General features: G+C 39.0%; 1 protein-coding gene across 2 annotated transcripts in view; it reads right to left on the bottom strand.

The window, feature by feature from the left end:
• Positions 1–20,371, bottom strand: part of ANO4 (anoctamin 4) — a 388,617-nt gene that overhangs the window by 115,782 nt on the left and 252,464 nt on the right. For both annotated transcript variants that reach the window (XM_049782805.1, XM_049782803.1), the window contains exon 8: positions 7,448–7,579. In XM_049782805.1, the coding sequence (XP_049638762.1) occupies positions 7,448–7,579 (132 nt within the window). The remainder of the gene's footprint in view (positions 1–7,447; positions 7,580–20,371) is intronic.

The following is a 20,371-nucleotide window of genomic DNA, read 5'->3' as shown; positions in this document are numbered from 1 at the left end:
TTCCTCTTCAACTCTTTTCTCCATGATGCTGGAACACCAACACTACATCTAGAGCTCTAATATATTTTGCCTGTAGGGGAAACTCTAAGAAGACTAGATGATAAAAAAAAAAAAGGTGATGGGACGTGGTTCTTCCTGTTTGCCTATTCCTCTTCTTATCACTCAGTCATGGTCCTTCAACCTCACAATGGGAGTTGTTTCCAGGTGCCTGTTTAGAAAACCACAACAACACAACCAAAAACCTGTCCACTAATTAGACTCATTGCCCCATGCTCCAGGGATAAAGAAAAGTCTCTTCTGGGGTCTGGGACTTGGCTTTGGAGATTTTCTATTTTCCTTAGCTCCTAAGTTATCCACCTCCAAACACTTTCTTTTTTGTTCCCTTGTCCTAGTCAGTGCTTCATTTCCTGCAGTGGTCTCATTTCTACCTTTGTTCTCCTGATCAATTCCTCAACCAATTCCTCCTATTCGCCTTTCTGGTGATGGTGTTGTTATTTCCAGTTTGATATAGTCCTTTGTGAGGTTAATGCATTATCATGATCTTTCAATACCCCTCTGAAGGAGTATAATGCTCCACTTCCAAGCTTGGACTTGTCTGAAGTAAGGGGAAAGGAGCAGAAGTGACATATGCCATATATGAGCAGAAACATTAAGAACTAATGCATGGTTTACAGATCTTTTGTTCCTCTGCCACGAGCATGCATGTTTTATGTACATGTTGTTTCTTCTGTCCAGATCCTGTAATTTAGAAGACATGTAAGGGAGACCCTCAGTTACTATATTCTATGAACAAGAATTAAAACTGTGCACAAATCAGAAGTTTTTTGTTACTACAGCTGAACCTTTTATAGTCTGACTGGCACTTTGTGGAATTGAATAAAAGAAAACTAGTAATTTATGTTTAAACTTACTCTCTTCTAAAGAGAGTTATGTTTTCTCTGCAGTGAAGAAGCAAGGAGGGTCAGGCCATATAATGAAAGAAATGCAGAGAGGGGTGTTTTGGGGGCAGTGGAGGAGCTGATGGGGAGATGAAGAAATGCTGCTAGGTTGGGGACAAAGAATGAATATTTTATGGATAAAGGAAAGTGTGTTATATAAGAAAGGACAAATAATAAGCATTTTCTCAGAACTTTGTAGTTCTTTTCTCTGGAAGGGGGGATGTGTACCCAGTAATGCTCAGGGGTTACTCTTGGCTTTGTACACAGGCATAGGAGGTGGCAGGGATTGAACTTGGGTCAGCTTTGTGCAAAGTATATTCCCTACCTTCTGTGCTTTCCTCTGACCCTAGGAATAGTTTTCTACAAAGAAAACTAGAAAAAAAACCCCAGAAATTGAAACAAAGAGGAGAATTTCTTTTGAATTACTTTTGGTTGATCACTGTACTTTATACAGATATGGAAACAAATAGTTGTTTATTTATTTATTTTGTAGACCCTTCTCTACTCTTAATTGTACTCAGCACTCTTGGCAGTAAGCTTCTTATCATGAACTGGTCTTTCTGATCCTCATCTCTGTTATTTCTGGATATTATTACTATACAGTCTTTTATTTTTCTTTTCTTTTTTTATATCTTTAAGCATGATTACAAATATGTTTGTAGTTGGGCTCAGTCATAAAAAGAACACCCTCCTTCACCAGTTCAAGGATGATGGCAAAATCAAGATAAGTACACAGACAGAGGCACAACTAAGCAGAAATGCAGCACATAAAACTGATGGTGTGGGATAGTACTGGAAGTGGGATGACAAGAGTCAGGTTTATATCAGGGAATAGGTATCTAGAGGACCCAAGATGTAGCTCCATGGCAGACCACAAAAAAAATTGGATTGGTGGGGGTTAGGGAGGTTTGGGCCACACCAGGCTGTGCTCAGGATTTACTCCTAAATTAAGGTCTAAATTAAACAAAAATCTTTATATGCGCATAAATATTCATATTAGCAAAGTACTGAATGTGCTTTTGTACTGTGATACATTTGGCTCAACTACATTAAAAGCACTTGTGGAATGAACAGTTGATAGAAGAAAAACAAAGCAAATGGTTTAAGGATAGATAAGTGGCAATAAAAGATTTCCAAGTAATTTTTCCTTATCTAGGATCACAAATTTGAAAACACAGCTAACTAATTTCTGGATCTTTAAACACCCAAAGGTGAGCTGTTCCCATCTGATTAGGTAATCTTGTTCTATAAAGGAATGTCATGAAGTTATGACCTACTCAATAGGCTCTATGTCTCCTTCACAAACACAAATCTTGGGGTCTGTAGCTGGGTTTCATTTTTCTCTCAGCTTAAAACTCTTTAGGATAGAGCTATGTTTTCCCAACTTTCAGATCAATAAAAACAACCTGCATATTGAGAATTCTAATACCAAATAAGTGACTGCAGTAAAGCAAGTGTTGTGAGACTGCTCTAAGTCAAGGGGAGGGTTTTTAGAAAAACATTAATCTTCCCCAAATAGATCTCAGTATCTCTTTGCTAAGTGACTCTCTGAAGATTTCAGATTGAAGGGAAAAAACCAGCAAAACTAACCATGAAAAGAAAATTGAGTAAAAGTCACTTCCCAAACAATTCAGTACCTTGATACACCTAGGCTCAGGGCTTTAAAAAACATGGTGGAAAAAGCAGGTGAGAAAACTTCATTTTTAGGAGTGACATGGGGATTTGAGGGCTGGGCTTACTACCTGCTCTGCTTTCAGAGATCACACCTGGAAGTTCTTGGAGATATTGTATAGGGAGCTGGGGATCAAACCCAAGTTGTAATATGCAAGGCAAGACTTACATGCTCTACTATATCTCTTCTGTCCCTTAAAGGGCCTTCCCCCCTTTCGTTTCCCCTATGCACAGAACACATGTTCAAATGTATTGGGTAAAGCCAAGCTTTGAAAAGAAAGAGATCCAGGCCCAGAGAGATAGCACAGTGGCGTTTGCCTTGCAAGCAGCCGATCCAGGACCAAAGGTGGTTGGTTTGAATCCAGGTGTCCCATATGGTCCCCCGTGCCTGCCAGGAGCTATTTCTGAGCAGATAGCCAGGAGTAACCCCTGAGCACTGCCGGGTGTGGCCCAAAAACCAAAAGAAGAAAAAAGAAAAGAAAGAGATCCATATTGAGTCATATATGGTAATTTCATGGAAACTTTGTGAAGTTAGAAATTAAAAAAAATTTAATGAATACACTATCTCTCCCTTAGATGAGGGCAACTGCTCCTACCAGTCCCTTCTTAACAGACCAGTTAGAATAAGCTCAAAAGATGTTAAATTAGAAAATCAGTTTGTAAAGGCCACAAGGACCCACAAAGCTCTATAATGGGCCTCTCTCACATAACATCAGTATTGTCCTTTTTATTCTATTCTGGCCACTAGGGATCCCAACCCCAAACCAGGAAACATAATGAAGGTTCTGGATACCGCTTATAAACTGAAAGTTCCCTGACAATCATTTATCTCATATTCCATTTTCTACACACCAGGTGCAAGGGAAGGAAAGGCTGGCAAGGGGAAATGTCAGAATGGCCACACACAGAAGAGGGCTTCCTTCCTCTGAGGCAGGGAGGTAAAGCATGAATATAATCTTCTAGCATATAATCTTTGAGAGGCTTCTGTTATGTGGGAGTTCTTCAGCACGAGAAAGACAGCATTTTGCTGAGAGATGGAAAGGCATCTTTGATTTCTTGGTACCTTCCTTTCCTCTACTGAAAAGTGGTAGCATTGATAATTCTGTGTAACTGTCAAAAGCATAGCTTCTGGTGATCTTCCCCATCCATAGGTTCATGTTATTAATATAAACCACCACAAACTCATATATTAGACCAAAAGTTTGGCTTTTATTGGTTTTCAAATATGGTCATATGTTCAAATAGAATATAAGGCAGCTTAAAAGATCAACTCTCAACTTTTACATTTTGGGGAATAGTCCAGTTCAAAAGTCATTATGATAAGATTAGTCTATGTTATATTTATTTTTGTTGTTGTTTTGGGGCAACAACTAGCAATGCTTGGGGTAATTCCTGGTTTTGTGCTCAGGAATGATTCTTGGGGAACCATATGGGATTGAACTTAGGTTGGCCATGTGCAAGCCCCTATACTCTCTCCAGTTCCATCTCCCCAGCCTCTCTTTATTTTCTTTATCATCACTATATTTATTTAGTTAGTAGTTAGTAGGTAAATACAGACAAATATTGAGTGTTTTTATATAGTAGACATGGTGTTGCTAGGTACAAGAAATTTAACTGTGAACAAAACCAGACAAGATCCATGTCTCTGAATTATTAGAAGTTTACCTCAGTGTGAAGGATTAACTAATACTCAAATAATTATAAATGTCAAACTTGAAAATCATCACATGGCAAACAGAGTCCTAAAAGAGTAGAGAGCAGAGAGATAATAACTTTAGAAGAATGGGAGGTGGATTTTCTGGGGAAAGTATTTAGAGTTGAGTTTTGAAGGATGACTAAAAATGACCTTAGTAAAGAAGAAGCAAGAAAAATGAAGGAAGAATAAGAATTAATTTGGGACGAGAAAGCTAGGAGCCAAAAGAGCCTATGAAAATACTCCAGGAAGAGTTTCTGTGAAGAAGGGGGTTAGTGAGGAAGGCTGAGAAGGCTGGAGAAGGATCTTGCAGCATAGTCAAACAATCATTCTGGCACATTCTAAGTTTCTTAAACTAAGTGGCCGGGTTAGATGTACATTTTGAAAACATCCTCTTTGTACTGAAGAAGATTCAAAGTGAGCAAAAACAAAAGCAGGGCGATATCATATATAATTTCTGGGCTTGAGATTTGATTCCATGGATGCAGGGGTGCAAAGAAGTGCTTGGACCAATATTAGTCTTAATGGTACAAGGGATGATGATAAGGGGAGGTGGACCACAATCGAAGAAAAATGTTTTGAATTTGTTTTGAGAGGAGTGAGCAGCGAACTAACTTTACATTATCTTTATTTGCTCACATGACTCTCCTATTTTCAATGCCATTAATTTACTTATTTTCTCATTTAATGAATCATTATTAATTGCCAATTGTGAGATACATAGTGACAGAGACATGGTCTTTTAAGTAGCTTAATGTGTAGGAGATTAAAGTGAATTATAAATTTTAGAATGTGGCAAGGAAAAAAAGTGATCAGGATACAGAAGAGCAAGCACTTCACCCATAATGGGGTGGAGGCAGAGGAAACCATGGAGATTTTCTGGAAAAAAACACATCTAAGGAAATGAAAGAAAGGAGCAAAGGGAAAGGCAGAGGGATAACCATCTAGTGACAGCAGACACAGAAGACACTGAATTAAGATTAGAGAGCAGCACAGCCTGGCAGAGCACACACGATGGGAAACATATGGAGGGATTAGTGGACTGACATAATTCTAGATTTTATCCTGAGAACAAACTATTTTAAGCTCTTTTTCAGTTTGACAATTTTTTTAGTAAACTTCTAATCATTTTATCTCCTCTACCTCTGCCTGTCTTTCTGTCTCTCTCAAACACACCCCCCCAATTTATACCATTCTCTCTGACCCTGAACATAATATCAAAACCAAAAAGTCATGTGGGGATCTGTGGCATTTGGAAGACCAGAAGACCATCTTTAAGCTCCCAGAGCTCATAAACTAGCTACTTCCCACTATGTGAAATGCATTAATATCGTTCTCAGATGATTATTAGGGAAATTTCTCCTAATTGTACAAAAATTGTTGTTTCCAAACTGTCAACAAAGACTTGTAGTTCTTAATTATACAAATCCATTAGTGTTATTTACATGGCAGGACAATTTCCAAACAGAAAAAACTCTTGCTGCCCAGACAATCAAGACAGATGTGATTGTTTCTTTCTCAGTCCATGCTGGTACTGGCTACATTATCCTCTTATATCTAGTTTTTAGGTCTACCTCATTCCAATTCACCCTTTGGTTTTCCTCCATAATTCTTTTATTTTGAAACTTCGTCTTCTACTGAAAACTCCTTTTCCCCCCAAACAATCAAGTCAATTTTTCTCATACACTATACCTAAAAGAAAATACTTGGCAGTACCTCAAACTCTTCATTATGTTCCAGGCATTTGTTTAAACACATTTTAATCTCTTTGATGAGACATTTCTCCTTTACTTCCTGGAATCAGCAGCATATTTAAATTTATCTCTCTGCACCCAAAGATTGCTTGCAAGCAGAAGACACCAAAATATGACTGTTGGATTAACTGTTCAGTGAATGAGTACTCCAACATATTTAAAGAGGATCTTCATACATATGTACAAGAATGCTGAAAAGCCTATCTTCCATGCCACCATATCTTGTGATATTTTTGAATATGTATAAAGACAGGATAGGTGCCCTAAATGCTTATGACTCTGAGAACCCTATAGAGCAACTTTGTTCTGAAACGAAGTTAGGAAACATAACTAGTATAACCAGTGAGGTACCAGGCAGGCTTTTGCCTTTTGGGGGGAAAAGGGCTGAGCTATTGAAGAAATGAATACTGAGAAATGAACTGAGTTTTTAAAAACCAAACTGTCAATTATCTGTGCCATATATCATAACTGAATGTGAAAATGTTATATAGTAAAGGGGGAATGTCTAGATTACCCTTGATCCCAGTGCCTAAGGAGGAGGACAGCGAAGGAAAGAAATCAAGATGGGAAGAAAGACTAGAAATGGAAGTTATAGGGGATCAGGGAGCTAGGCTTCAATTAATCTCGTGATGTGAGAGACTAGTATAGCTATATACTCATAGCACAGAGTCAACAACACATTAAAAATTGAGATTTAAATTGTGACCATCAAACTTTGTAATGTGCTTTTCTAAGTGACAGTTTGGGAGGGTAAAGAGATGATTGAATATGGGAGCACTGAATATGGTGGGATGAGTTGACACTGGTGGTAAGATTGGGGTTGAAATATCTTATGCCTAAAACTAAACTATCAATACATTTGTAAATCATGGTTCTTTGATTAAATAAGAAAAATTTAAACATTTAAAAATAAAAACCAACCCAGTCCCCAACAGAGTAACCCAACTAGGCCACACAAAAGCCATAGGCTTGACGTCTCTGGATGCCATGACCAAAACCAACTGTCCCGTGGACCCAGGGTTGAACACTGGTGTGGACCACTTTCCCTGGGTGCCAACAGTTATGTCTGCAAGGGGTTCTGGGCATGAAAATGGGGCAGCAACACAGGACAGAAGGAGTTAAGGTCTCACAATTTTGGGACTCCACAAAAGCATCTATGAACATGGCTCATCAGGTCCAGCCCCTGAAGATTGGGGAATGCTTGAGGCCCTAGCTGAATCTATGACAAAAGGGAAAGGGAATCTGCAGGACTTGACAGCTTCCTTTGTTGGGGTCTAGATTAGGGAATGTCAGGTCTCCCACATGCCAGGCCCGGTGTCCACCCTGAAACCAGGAGTCAAGTCTTTGAGGAGAAGGACACGTGTCTGAGGGAAGGCCCCAGCCACACTCACTGGTGGATGCGCTGCTGGCTGAAAGGGGCCGTGTAGCAGTCGTTCTCCTCCAGGTCGGGCAGTGTCTCCTTGTCCAGCCTCATTGGCTTCTTAGGTAACCATCTCCGAAACCTGCTTATTTGCTTATCGATCCTGTAGAGCAGGAAAGCCAAGATCAAAGGGGTGAGCAGGTCAGCATTGCCCTGAAACACTTCCAAGAAGCCCAATCCTGACCCCCACCCCACTCCAGGCAATTTCTTGGTGCCCACATTTCACAGATGGGAAGGAAAAAAGCTGCAATTTCAGGGTTTCTTTTACTGACACTTCCAACCCTCCTGCCACAACTACCACCACCAAAGGTTTCAAGGTTAGTACTGGGAGAACAGCAGGCCCAGTTATCTGTGACCCACAAGCTAACACACGATCAAGGTACGTTCTTTGGCAGCAAATTCTGAGAACAAAATCCTCAAGACTCGGCTTCAGGGCCGGAAAGGTGGCACAGCTTGCCTCGCACGCGGCTGACCTAGGACTGACGGCAGTTCGATTCCCACATGGTCCCCCAAGCCAGGAGTGATTTCTGAGCGCATAGCCAGGAGTAACCCCTGAAAGTCACCAGGTGTAGCACCCCCGCCCAAAAAAAAAAAAAAAAAGACTCGGCTTCTTACATCCTGTACTTTCTAGAATCCTATTTCATCCCTGAAACATTGTCCCCAAATTCTTAGGCAGGAAGGGTGTGTTGAACTAGCTGCCATTCCTCTGGGACAGCAGAGCTGACAGCGCCACCTGGTGGCTAGATTCTGCCAGCGAGCTAGGACACTGCTTTCCTAGGAGCTCTACGGTTCTCCCGGTACCGGGGAGTCAAGAATACATAGACTCTGGCCAAGGAACACAAAGCTTCAAGTCAACAGCACCCGAAAAGTGTTTTTTATCCACCAGGGTTTCCTTCTGGATACCTCCCAGTTCCTTGGACTTGCGCTACCGGCAACATCTGATTTCTAGTGCCTCAGAGAAAATACTTAGAAGGAGCAAATGCAAGGGATTTAATAAAAAATTGTTACCTCAGTGCCCAGCACTGCAGGGCATACATACACCCACAAACATATGATTGGTGTGAACTTCCCTGCCCAAGTGACATGGTCAAGGATGAAAGTCAGGACTAAAGTAGATCTGAGACACCAAAATTTGGAGATCAGCCCAGCAAGCAGTTGATAATGGGGATCTATTATGCTGAAGGCCTCTAGGAGGGTAAACGCCTCTGGAGAAGAAACTATCTAATGCCTTCTAAGTTTTCTAACTGAAAACACATGCAATTTGAGCATGATCTATTTTCTTCAATTAAAAATATTTATATAGCAATGCATTCTTTTCTGTGACACTCCCAGCTCAAGTAGCTTTTTAAATGATCCATCAACAGCAAAGTTAAAAATAATGGTAAGCTTCTTTTCTCATTATCATTGCTCCAACTTTACAAGGAAGCCTACTCTTTCTGAGAACATTTGTAAGGTCATCTGGAAAGAATATTGCTGCTTCTCTACAGCAGCTCTTCTTAAAGATGACCCAACACACGCACATGCACACACACACACAAACACACACACACACAAACACATGAGAACGACCTAAGAGGTGTACAAAGCCAGAATTGAACAGTAGTTTGGAAGGGCCCTCCTGCTGCTCCTTACTATCTACCCTGATGTCCAGTGATACTGAGAGTGAGAGTATGAAGTGCAAACTGGCAATACAACACAGGGGGTGAGAAAAAGAACTTGGGGCTCAACTCTCTGATGCAGACTTTTTTAAATATTAAAGTGTGACCAGGGCTAGGTATTTAACCAACCATGTCTCAGTTTCCAGATTTGTAAAGTCGGCACATTAATAATTCATAGTGTAGTGAATTTTAACTGATGAATATGTATATAGTCTCCAGAAAAGTGTTATGTACAGTAAGCACTGTCTATTACATCTTCCTTCCTTCCTTCCTTCCTTCCTTCCTTCCTTCCTTCCTTCCTTCCTTCCTTCCTTCCTTCCTTCCTTCCTTCCTTCCTTCCTTCCTTCCTTCCTTCCTTCCTTCCTTCCTTCCTTCCTTCCTTCCTTCCTTCCTCTTTTCTTCCTTTCATTCCCTTTTCCCCTTTTCCTTCCTCTTTCCTTTTATCCTTCCTTCTGTTCCTTCCTTCTCTTCCTTCCATCCTTCTGTTTCTTCCTACCATCCTTCTTTTTTTCCCTCCCTCTTTCCTTACTTCCCAAAATGAGTATTTAAGAAACCCTCTTTTTTGCTTCTTAACATTTCCATCATTTTGCTTTTCAATTTCAAGCTAACTGATTCATAAGCATTTATCTATTGTCTGAGTTCTATGACTTTGTCCTTAAATAGACTCATAAATTAGACTTCAAAGCTAAATTACTGGCCTTCCCCATGGCTCTGGGGGCATTATTTTATCCAATTGCCTTGAAATTCATTCAGGAAAGAAAATGTTGACCCAGAGTGTCTTATAAAGGAGCTTTTTACCTCCCACATATCTCCAGTTTGCAGCACTAATCGAATTACACTTTGAAAAGTTTACATTCTCACAGTCTGGGTTCTGTTTGCAATGACTATGAATTAAATTCTGCTGGGTATAGTGCTCAGCATAGTCACAAGCAAAGCTATCAAAAATCAGGCAGAATGCTGTGATGGAAGTGAAATGGCAGCTGTCAGTAAGCAGCTATGTATCTCACAATTTAAATGAAATATAGATAGTGAAGAGAGAGTAGCATGGGGCTATGAAGATGACTTATTAACAAATATGAGGAGGAGCAGAAAGAAGGAAAGAGCACTGTTGAGTGTGGTGGAAGAAGCTGAGGCTGGGGACTAAAATTCCTGAAACCTCCACAAACTACTCATTTTTCTGAACTGTATGTTCTGAGTCATAAAATGGGATTATGTGATCATTATCATCTTATTGATCTGAGAGTGGCTAGTCAAAGATTGCATAGGAAAAGTGTAAGAGAAACTTCCAGTCAGATTACCATTTTATTAAGAACTTCTTGAGATGCCCAGAAACTGATGGAAAGAGATAGTAGGCAGAGAAACTAGGGATTTTAAACATGATGGCAGAAGGCAGCTTGCCCAAAGATCTCTCTGCAATAAAACTTTAAGACTTGCTGGGCATGAGATGGTAGAGTATGTATTAAGGACTTCCTTGGGGACAACCCCAGCAAGAAAAGTCTTTACAAATTCTACCCTAAATGTCAGTTTATACAATATGTTCGCCACAATGATAGAAACAAATGTTCAGGCCTGGTCAGCAGTTTGGGTCCTTTCCAGTGAAAGGTGTTTGTACCCTAAGTAGCTTGGGACCCAGGCTCATTCTCATAGCTGCATGATGAACAGCTCCTCTTCTGCCAACATACTCCCATGGCCAAATGCTGCCATCACACATCAGGGTGCACTGTCTTTCCACCATGCCAAGAAGAACACAGAGAGGTCAAGCCATTGGGAAAGAAGTGTGACTCAAGTTGGGTTGTTAATTCTATTCCCATGTGTCAGTGTAGCCTGGGACATGAAAGGCCTTTATCTTCAGTGAAATTTAATAGTCTCTAAAATGAGAATCTATCAGATGCTCTTTATGAACTATTATGCTGACGATTGAGTCAATAACATCAGGGTTTATTATCTTTTACAAATTATCTAATGAAGGACTTTTCTTCTTCAAGACGAGTAACATACTATGTAGAACATAGAATTACTCCTGGTTCTGTACTCAGGAATCACGTCAGGCAGTGATCAGGGAAACGTATGAAATGCTGGGAATTGAACCTGATTGGTTGGATACAAAGTAAGCATTTTACAAACTGTACTGTTGGGTCTGTTCCCAGAAAGACCTGTTGGCAGTTTACTTACTCATTTCATGACTAGCTAGTGGATTGGGCCAAAGAAATATGCACATAGGAAGCAGTCAGTGGTGAGGAGGATGATGATTAAGTGCTTACACAAAATATACAAAATGCTTAATGAAGTGATAGCTTCTAGGAGAAGAAAATGATGATAATGCACTGTTTTGCAGAGAAGGTTTTTCTTTTAATATTTGGGACAGACCTGGTTGTGCTTAGGACTTAACTTTTGGTGGTCCTCTGGTGTTACCCCTCCCCCAACTTCCTGTCTATCTTTCCTGATGGTCAGACCAGCCCACATCTGGGAGAGGTCTATGGAAGGTAACAAAGGGGTTGCCTCAGGGCAGAGGGGAGATTCAGAGGGAGATTCAGGGACAGATTCAGCAGGAGAAGCCTCAGGAGGACCATACATGATGTAGAGAGCAGAGACAGTATTAGTTGCAGGGCAGCTTAAGAAGGATGCTTAAAATTTAGCTTAGAAGCACATATGGTGGCAAGGGCCTTATTAATAAGGATTCATATTTCCTGACTTCTACTGAATGCCTGTGGATCATTTCCTCGCCGTCACCCCAACCCTCAGACCTGCCGGCTGGAAGGGGATGCAGGTGCCTGGCCTGGATGAGAAAGGCCTCACCATCCAACCACCATCATCCAGCACCTTCAAGGACTCTTATTGATTTAATTCAACCCCCTGGGTGTGGTGTCATGAATTGAACTGGGTCGTGTATATGTCAGGCAACTACCTTAACCCCTCCCTGTACTATCTCTCTGGCTTAATGTAGAGAAAGGATGAAAATTCAAGAGCTATTCAAATGTCACTGTGGTCTCTGCTCTCATAGTGCATTTAATAATTATCCTTAAGACATGGTGATTCTGAGATTTAGATATTTAAAAATCAAGAACCACTGAACCATAAAGTATCCCATTTGTCTTAAGTATTGGAGTGGGGCTTACTTAATGAAGCTTCCATTGAAGAGGAAAAGTAAAGAGAAAATGTTGGCTTAAGGATTTAGCATTGATTTTGGTTGGATGAACTGTGACTGAGCAAAAATCCATTTCCAAGCTACATAGGCAAATCAATAAAAGGGAAAAAGTTTTTCGCTTGGACATTTCAGGGCCTGATTTAGTAAGTTAACAACTGGACTAAAAGGTGAGTGACTTCCTGAGAAGGTGGTTATGATGATGAGGTTCAGGGTCAGGTTTTGGGGAGCTGGGAAGAGCTGTCAGTTCTAGGCAAGGAGACTGGCATACTTGTGGCTTCTCCATGGTGCACACAAACCTTTGTGGGATTTAGGAAGGTGCAGCAGTGTGAGATAGAGTCTGGCTCACCTCAGGACTAGCAATGAATTTTCAAAATGTCAGAGGTAAATATTAAGTTGCTAACCAATCAGTAGACTATTGTGTGCATTTTCAACTCCTCAGAGCAGCTACTCTGAAGAAAAAGCAAGGGCCTTTGCCTTGAGTTCTAAACAACTCACTGTAACACTTTAATTAGGCTGAATTAATAGAAAAAGATTACTTGAGAGACATCTGCTTTTCCTGTAGCCAGGATATTTTAATAATTAATGTTTTAACGGGTTATATTTTTCAGAAATGCTGAGCTGATAAGGGCACTGTAGATGAGTCAGGTTTTGTTTGATTTTGAATTTTTGGGCCAGCTGTGCTCAGGGGTTACTCCTGCCTCTGTACCCAGGGATCACCCTGGTGTTATTATACATGGTGCTGGGTAGCAAACTGGGGCTGGCCACATACAAGGCAAGTATCTTAACCTCCTTTCTTTGACAAAGGTGGATTTTTTCTCTTCATTCTTGAATTTAATGGAGGAACCACACTCAGAAGTTCGTAAAGTCCTCTGTACTTTACGAAGTACAGCAAGGACAGCAGTGGTATAATGTTTTTAGTGGTATACATTTTTTTAGTCCCCATATGCATCCACTCTTTGAATAGCACAGAAGTATCTTTAAATGCTAAGTATCTTGCTAAGTACCATGACTCTTTTAAGTTAAGGCTTTTAACTGGATCACAGCCAAATTATGTAAGAGACAAATCCAAAGATTTTGAAACATTGACATTTGGTTAATTTTTAAAAATGGAGATGGAAATATCCAAGCCTTTTTGTCAGTATGTCAATCTGATGTAAGAGTCACTGCCAGGGAGATATAATGCAGTAGGAGTGAATGTTCTTCCTGCCAGGCATCAGGAAGTGTAAGACAGGCAGCATGTGGTTGGAGGAGCAAAGGGGGGAAGAATGAACACAAGACTCATACCTGTGCTGTTTGTAATGGGACTTCATTACAAGTTACACACCATAATTAGATTTGGTATTTTGTAATGGCATCTTCTACATTGTGTATTTGTAGTATTTGATGCAATACAATAAATAGAAAGAATAATTATGATGAGCCGCCTCTGCTTATTTGGATAAAATAATTTATAAACCCTATAACCCACCCCCAAGTTGAGCCAGAGCAATCTTAACCAACCAAGCATGTGGATGCAAATGAGCAAGTACTCCAGAAAACACATGCCTGAGTTATGTGAATTTGTAATATCAGACAGAATTACTAATATAAAGATGTCCTTCAGCCTCAAAATAAGTCCATCCTGAGAAGAAGCAGAATTAAAGCAAAGGAAAAAAATTCTCACAAACTTCAGCTTAAAACTAATAATACAGTGAGAGCTTGACTTCTTCCTTTCCTATCTGGATGCTCTTGATATCCTTTTCTTGCCTAACTGCTATGGCAAGTACTTCTAGTAATATGTTGAATAGGAGTGGTGAGAGGGGACAGCCTTTCTTGTACCAGATTTCAGAGGAAAGACTTTTAGTTTATTCCCACTGAGAATAATATTTTCAACATTGGCTTGTGGTAGGTGGCCTTGACTATATGAGAAAAGTTCCTTCCATTCCCATCTTGTTGAGAGTTTTTTTTATCATGAATGGGTATTCCCTTATGGAAAGCTTTCTCCGCATCTATTGATATGATAATACAGTGTTTAGTTTTTCTTTTTTGATATGGTGTATTATACTGATTTATTTACATATGTTAAACCATCCATGCATTCCTGAATGAAACCTACTGATTGATGTACCATCTCACGTCAGAGACAGGCACACATCACAAAGAATAATAATAATCAGTGTTGGCAGGAATGTGGAGAGAAAAAGAACTCTTATTCACTGTTGGTGAGAATGACATACAGTCCAGTCTTTATGAAAAATAATATGAAGATTTCTCAAAAAACTGGAAATTGAGCTCTCTTATGATCTAGCCATACCACTCCTAGGGATATATCCTAGGAACACAAAAACACAATACAAAAATATTTCTGCACACCTACATTCATTGCAGCACTATTTACAATAGCCAGAATCTGGAAACAACCCAAATGCCCAACAAAAGATGTGTGGCTAAAGAAATTGTCGTACATATACACAATGAGATACAATGCAGTCATCAGGAGAAATGAAGTCAGAATTTTTCCTATACATGGATGGACAATGAAACTATTATGCTAATTAAATAAGTCAGAAGGAGAGAGATGGACACAGAATAGTCTCACTAATCTATAGGTTTTAAGAAAAATAAAAGACATTATTGTAATAATACTCAGAGACAATAGAGATGAAGGCTGGAAGGGCCGGCCCATGATATGAAGCTTACCACAAAGAGTGGTGAGTTCAGTTAGAGAAATAACTACACTGACAACTATCATGACAATGGTAGTGAGTGAGAGAAATAGAATTCCTGACTCGAATACAGGCAGGGGGTGCGGGAAGAGAGAGTGGGGGCACTGATGGTGGGAATATTGCACTGGTGAAGGGAGGTGTACTTTTTTACAACTGAAACCCAACTACAAAGATGTTTGTAATTATCATGCTTAAATAAAGATGTTAATTAAAAATAAATAAAACTGACAATACAGAGTCAGAGATGATACAGGATTAAAGGTGCTGTTGTGCAAATAGCTTAACCCATTTCTACTCTGGAATGATACCTGAGCACTCCACTAGGAGTATGTCCTGAGCATTGCTAGGTGTGGCCCCCAACAAACAAAATATATAAAATGACAGTGCATACTGGTCTCCACCAAATTAAACCACCACATGAGTGTAAGACAACAGGTTTATCTGAAAAGGCTGTTCTGATTCTGTGCATGCATCATATGATAGTTAACATTTCCCTCTTCATTTTGGTCCACAGTTGTAAGTATCTAAACTCTTCTACTACTATGATTTAGACACTTGAAGCAGCTTTGGCTTTTTTAGATTGAGGAGGGCAGCAGGCAGGTAGGGCCTCCCTCAGTGATGAATTCTTGAGATGTAATAAAAATCTTTGGGATGTAATAAAACCATGGGATTTGGACAAGTTACTTTGTTACTTATAAGATCTTTATCCAAAGTCTCTACAGACCTGAGAAGTCTGGACTTCCCCTGCCCAAGAGAAGCTTCAGTGGGAACAAGGACCAGGAATGGAATGTTAAAGACCATCAAATACCCCAACTCTCCTCCACCCTGGTAAGCACCCTAGCAATGGAATCTTAATTAGGTAAAAAGCACCACATAAGGCAGATTGGGAGAAGTCCTACAAAAATGAACTAGAATCAAAAGAAAGAGTACATGTATTGCCTGGATACATGGTGCTTGAACACATGCCACCCACTTCTTCCCTCTTGAAATGCATGCTTTCATCCTTTCACACTTGAATGCTGTGATGTGTACTCTCCACTTTTGGAGAAGCCAGCACTCTTGAATGTGTCTCTCTTTCACTTCATATTCTTCCCCTTCTTCAAAGAGTATCTAAGTAAAACCTGTTCTTTTTCATACTTCTCATCTCCCTTGAAACTTTTTTCTGAGAAAAAAGTGATGGCCCTGGAAGACTTGGGTAAGGTCTAGGACTGACTTTTCAGCAAAGAGCAAGACCCTAGATTTTCCTACTTCCCTAGGTAGAGAGAAAGCTGCAAGATTCCTTTCTTGGGTCAGTTAATTCTTTTCCCCTCAACTTCAAGTAAGTCACCTATGACTTCTACCAGCAACAAGACCAAAACCTAATGTTGAATTAGTTGCTCTTATAGTTCCTAAAACAAAGGTTTTTCATGGTCTTATTCATTTTTTTTAGGTGTAATGCAAAATTTATGGGAAGACGAAACCAGCAAAGTAATAGCCACTGCGGACCGATTCAATGAGCTCAAAGGTGGAGTACAGGAAACCTTCAGACAATGAAAATGATGGGTAAAAAGCCTCAAAGTAAATGAACAGATAACAAGAGAACTTTAAGATCAATTCAACAGAAACAACATAAGAATCAGTGGGGTCCCAAAGATCCAGGAAGAAACCCCCTATGGAGAAATATCAGTCAAAGGCATCATTGCTGAGAAGTTCTCAAAGGCAGAGAATGCATGTACTCATATTCTGGATACTCTTTGGGTACCAGCTAAAAGATCTTATTCATTTTTAACCTTCTCGTATATATATGGAGAGTATGTGTTGAACGCTCTCTGTTCACAGTCTCCTTGTATCTCCCCTCCAGATGTCAATCTAAGTCTCATTCCTCTTTCTTCCTTTCTCTACTACCAAATGTATCTAGGTAGTAGTAACCCCTTATTTGCCCTGGCTCATCAGGACCTAGTCCATTCTATACCTGCTCTCATTTGGTTTTCATTTCTCTGTTGTGCGGTTTCCTCCTCAAAATAATCTACCATGTCAGCAACTTTGGAACCCTGATAGAGATGCAATTTTTAAAATTCTGGGTGGTGGTGCATGCGAGTAAACCTAAAACCTCAGGCATGTTAGTCATGTGTTCAATCAGAGCCACATCTTGAGTCCTTTATAATGTACAAATATTTGAGCTTCACCTAATAGCCCCTGGCCCTGGGCCTAGAAAACTGAGTATTTAAAAAGTCCTAAGAGGCCAGGAAGACAACTCAAGTTGTAGAGCACATACATTATATACCTACATATATATATATAAATTCAATTCCCAGCAACTCATGACTCCCAGAGCATGCTGGGTATAATTCTGGATGCAATACTCATATCTGTATCATAAGAGCAAGCATGCTAAGAGCTATACCTCACCCTCAGCAATCTAGGATTTAGCTCCTATTTAAAAAAAGCGCAATAGATTATCTTGATAAATACAAGTTTAAGAATCCCCATTCCAAGGAGATTTCTTGAATATGGAAGTTAACGGCAACTTCTAAATATAAAAGTAGAATCTTAGTCAAATTAATATAAAAATAAATAAAATATAAAAGAATATAAGACAAAATACAAATAGAACATTAAAATATATCAGATAATTTATATAAATATATAATGTAATCATATATTTGCATAATGAAATATATCTTATATATGACTCATATATTATACAATAATTTATATGAAAATTATAGAATATAATTACACATATTATTCATATAACATAACTGTGTACGTAATATTTTATGTAATATATTCTATGCATATTTTATTATAAATAATATATTGTATACTTATATGTAAGTATTTAATTATATATCATATATAATTTTATATATTATATAATATTATAGTATAGTATGGTATATAGTATAGCATATTAATATACTTATATATCATAAGTGTAATCAAATTATATATTATACTTATATACTATAAGTATAATATGTGCTTATATACAACTTTCATGTAACATAAAATATAAAAAATAATAAATATGTAAGTAGGATTTTAGTAGAAACTGAAGGACCATTTTTTCTGTGTCTTACTCTCTTTCTTAAATTGTCCCTTTTCATCCTCTTCCCTTCTCCTATTTCCTTTAATCAGATTTTCCAAGAGCCTTCTTGTACTGTCTTTTCAACTTTTTCTGCAAAAAGTCCTTCTACTCACTTGGCTAACCTCATGGATTGCATGCCTTTGACTCCAAAACTGTTTCACTGGTTTTACTTGTATCTTTAACAGCTTTTCTGTCACTTACAAAATCCTTCTATACACCCAACCCTCAAACTTTTAACAGCTAGAATACAGTACTATTAAAAATTATCATCTATTTTGACTTCCTGTGCTTCTTCTGAATTCTCATTTTTCTTTTTCTTTTTTTTTTTTTTTTGGTTTTTGGGCCACACCCGGCTGTGCTCAGGGGTTACTCCTGGCTGTCTGCTCAGAAATAGCTCCTGGCAGGTACAGGGGACCATATGGGACACCGGGATTCGAACCAACCACCTTTGGTTCTGGATTGGCTACTTGCAAGGCAAATGCCGCTGTGCTATCTCTCCGGGCCCTCATTTTTCTTTTTTCTAAGGTAACATTTTCTCAATTCCTTATGAAAGCTTCTTCCTCTCCCTGCTCTCCTAATGTCTCATTTTCCAAATACCTGCTGAAAGCGTTTCCTCTAAATTCTGGCACAAGACAAGGCTGTCCCCTCTCACCACTCCTATTCAACATAGCACTGGAAGTACTTGCTATCGCGATTAGGCAAGAAAAAGATAGGAAGAAGTCAAGCTCTCGCTGTTTGCAGATGACATGATACTCTACCTAGAAAATCCTCAAGTCTCTACAAAAAAGCTTCTAGAAACAATAGACTCATATAGCAAGGTGGCAGGCTAAAAAATTAACACACAAAAATCAATGCCCTTTCTATACACCAATAGTAATAAGGAAGAAATGGACATTAAGAAAACAACCCCATTCACAATAGTGCCACACAAACTCAAATATCTTGGAATCAACTTGACTAAAAATGTGAATGACCTATACAAAGAAAACTATAAAACTCTGCTCCAAGAAATAAGAGAGGACATGTGGAAATGGAAGCACATACCCTGCTCATGGATTGGCAAGATTAACATCATTAAAATGGCAATACTCCCCAAAGCATTGCACAGATTTAATGCAATCCCTCTAAAGATACCCATGACATTCTTCAAAGAAGTGGATCAGGCACTTTTGAAATTCATTTGGAACAATAAACACCCTCGAATAGCTAAAGCAATCATTGGGAAAAAGAATATGGGAGGAATTACTTTCCCCAACTTTAAACTGTACTACAAAGCAATAGTTATCAAAACAGCATGGTATTGGAATAAAGACAGGCCCTCAGATCAGTAGAATAGGCTTGAATACTCAGAGAATGTTCCCCAGACATACAAGCACCTAATTTTTGATAAAGGAGCAAGAAATCCTAAATGGAGCAAAGAATGCCTCTTCAACAAGTGGTGTTGGCACAACTGGTTAGCCACTTGCAAAAAATTGAACTTAGACCCCCAGCTAACATCATGTACGAAGGTTAAATCCAAGACCTCGATATCAGACCCGAAACTATAAGATATATAAAACAACATGTAGGTAAAACACTTCAGGACATTGAGACTAAAGGCATCTTCAAAGAGGAAACTGCACTCTCCAAATACCTGCTAAGTACTAAATCCTTTCATTTATATTTGCATAATCGTTCTCAAATACTTTTATCACTTTTTGCTCTGTGGATTGTGCATGTTTCTATCCAGGGGAGACAGTACAAAACCTAAATAAAACATTCTATAGAGTAAAAATTAAAGAGAAATACTAACATATTAGGAAGGACCTTTTAATAGTCAGTGTTGTCCACAGATGGATTTGGGAATTATCTATCTCTGGAGATGTTCACAAATTGACCATACAATAGAGGTTCAAGTACCTGATGAGTAGTTGACTAATCAAATTTGATATCCTATCTAAATCTGAGGCCATAGGGTTCCTTTTCTCAGTATTTTTCTTTTAAGCTCTACAGTGTATGAAATCGGTTTTCTATGTTTTTGTTGGTGATTTTCTCCTTTCTTATTCCAACCCTCATACATGTGTATAAAAATTCATTAAAACTAATACACTCTTGTTGCTTGAAATAAACAAATGGGCAAACCATCCTTGCTTTCAAGTGTCGTCTAAGTAAAGGGATGGTCATCTGTATCATAGTCAAGGGAGATAGAGAAATGTGTGCCAATGGGATAGCAGAAAGGAAACATTTAATTTGGTCAAACAATGAACATTACATTTTGATAACTGGTTAAGCATTATTTTAGAGAACTTGGTAGTAAAGAATATTTCAGAAGGTTCCA

Source organism: Suncus etruscus, chromosome 11 (genome assembly GCF_024139225.1).
Source record: "Suncus etruscus isolate mSunEtr1 chromosome 11, mSunEtr1.pri.cur, whole genome shotgun sequence".
NCBI lineage: Eukaryota > Metazoa > Chordata > Mammalia > Eulipotyphla > Soricidae > Suncus > Suncus etruscus.
This window is presented reverse-complemented; position numbering and strand designations above follow the sequence as displayed.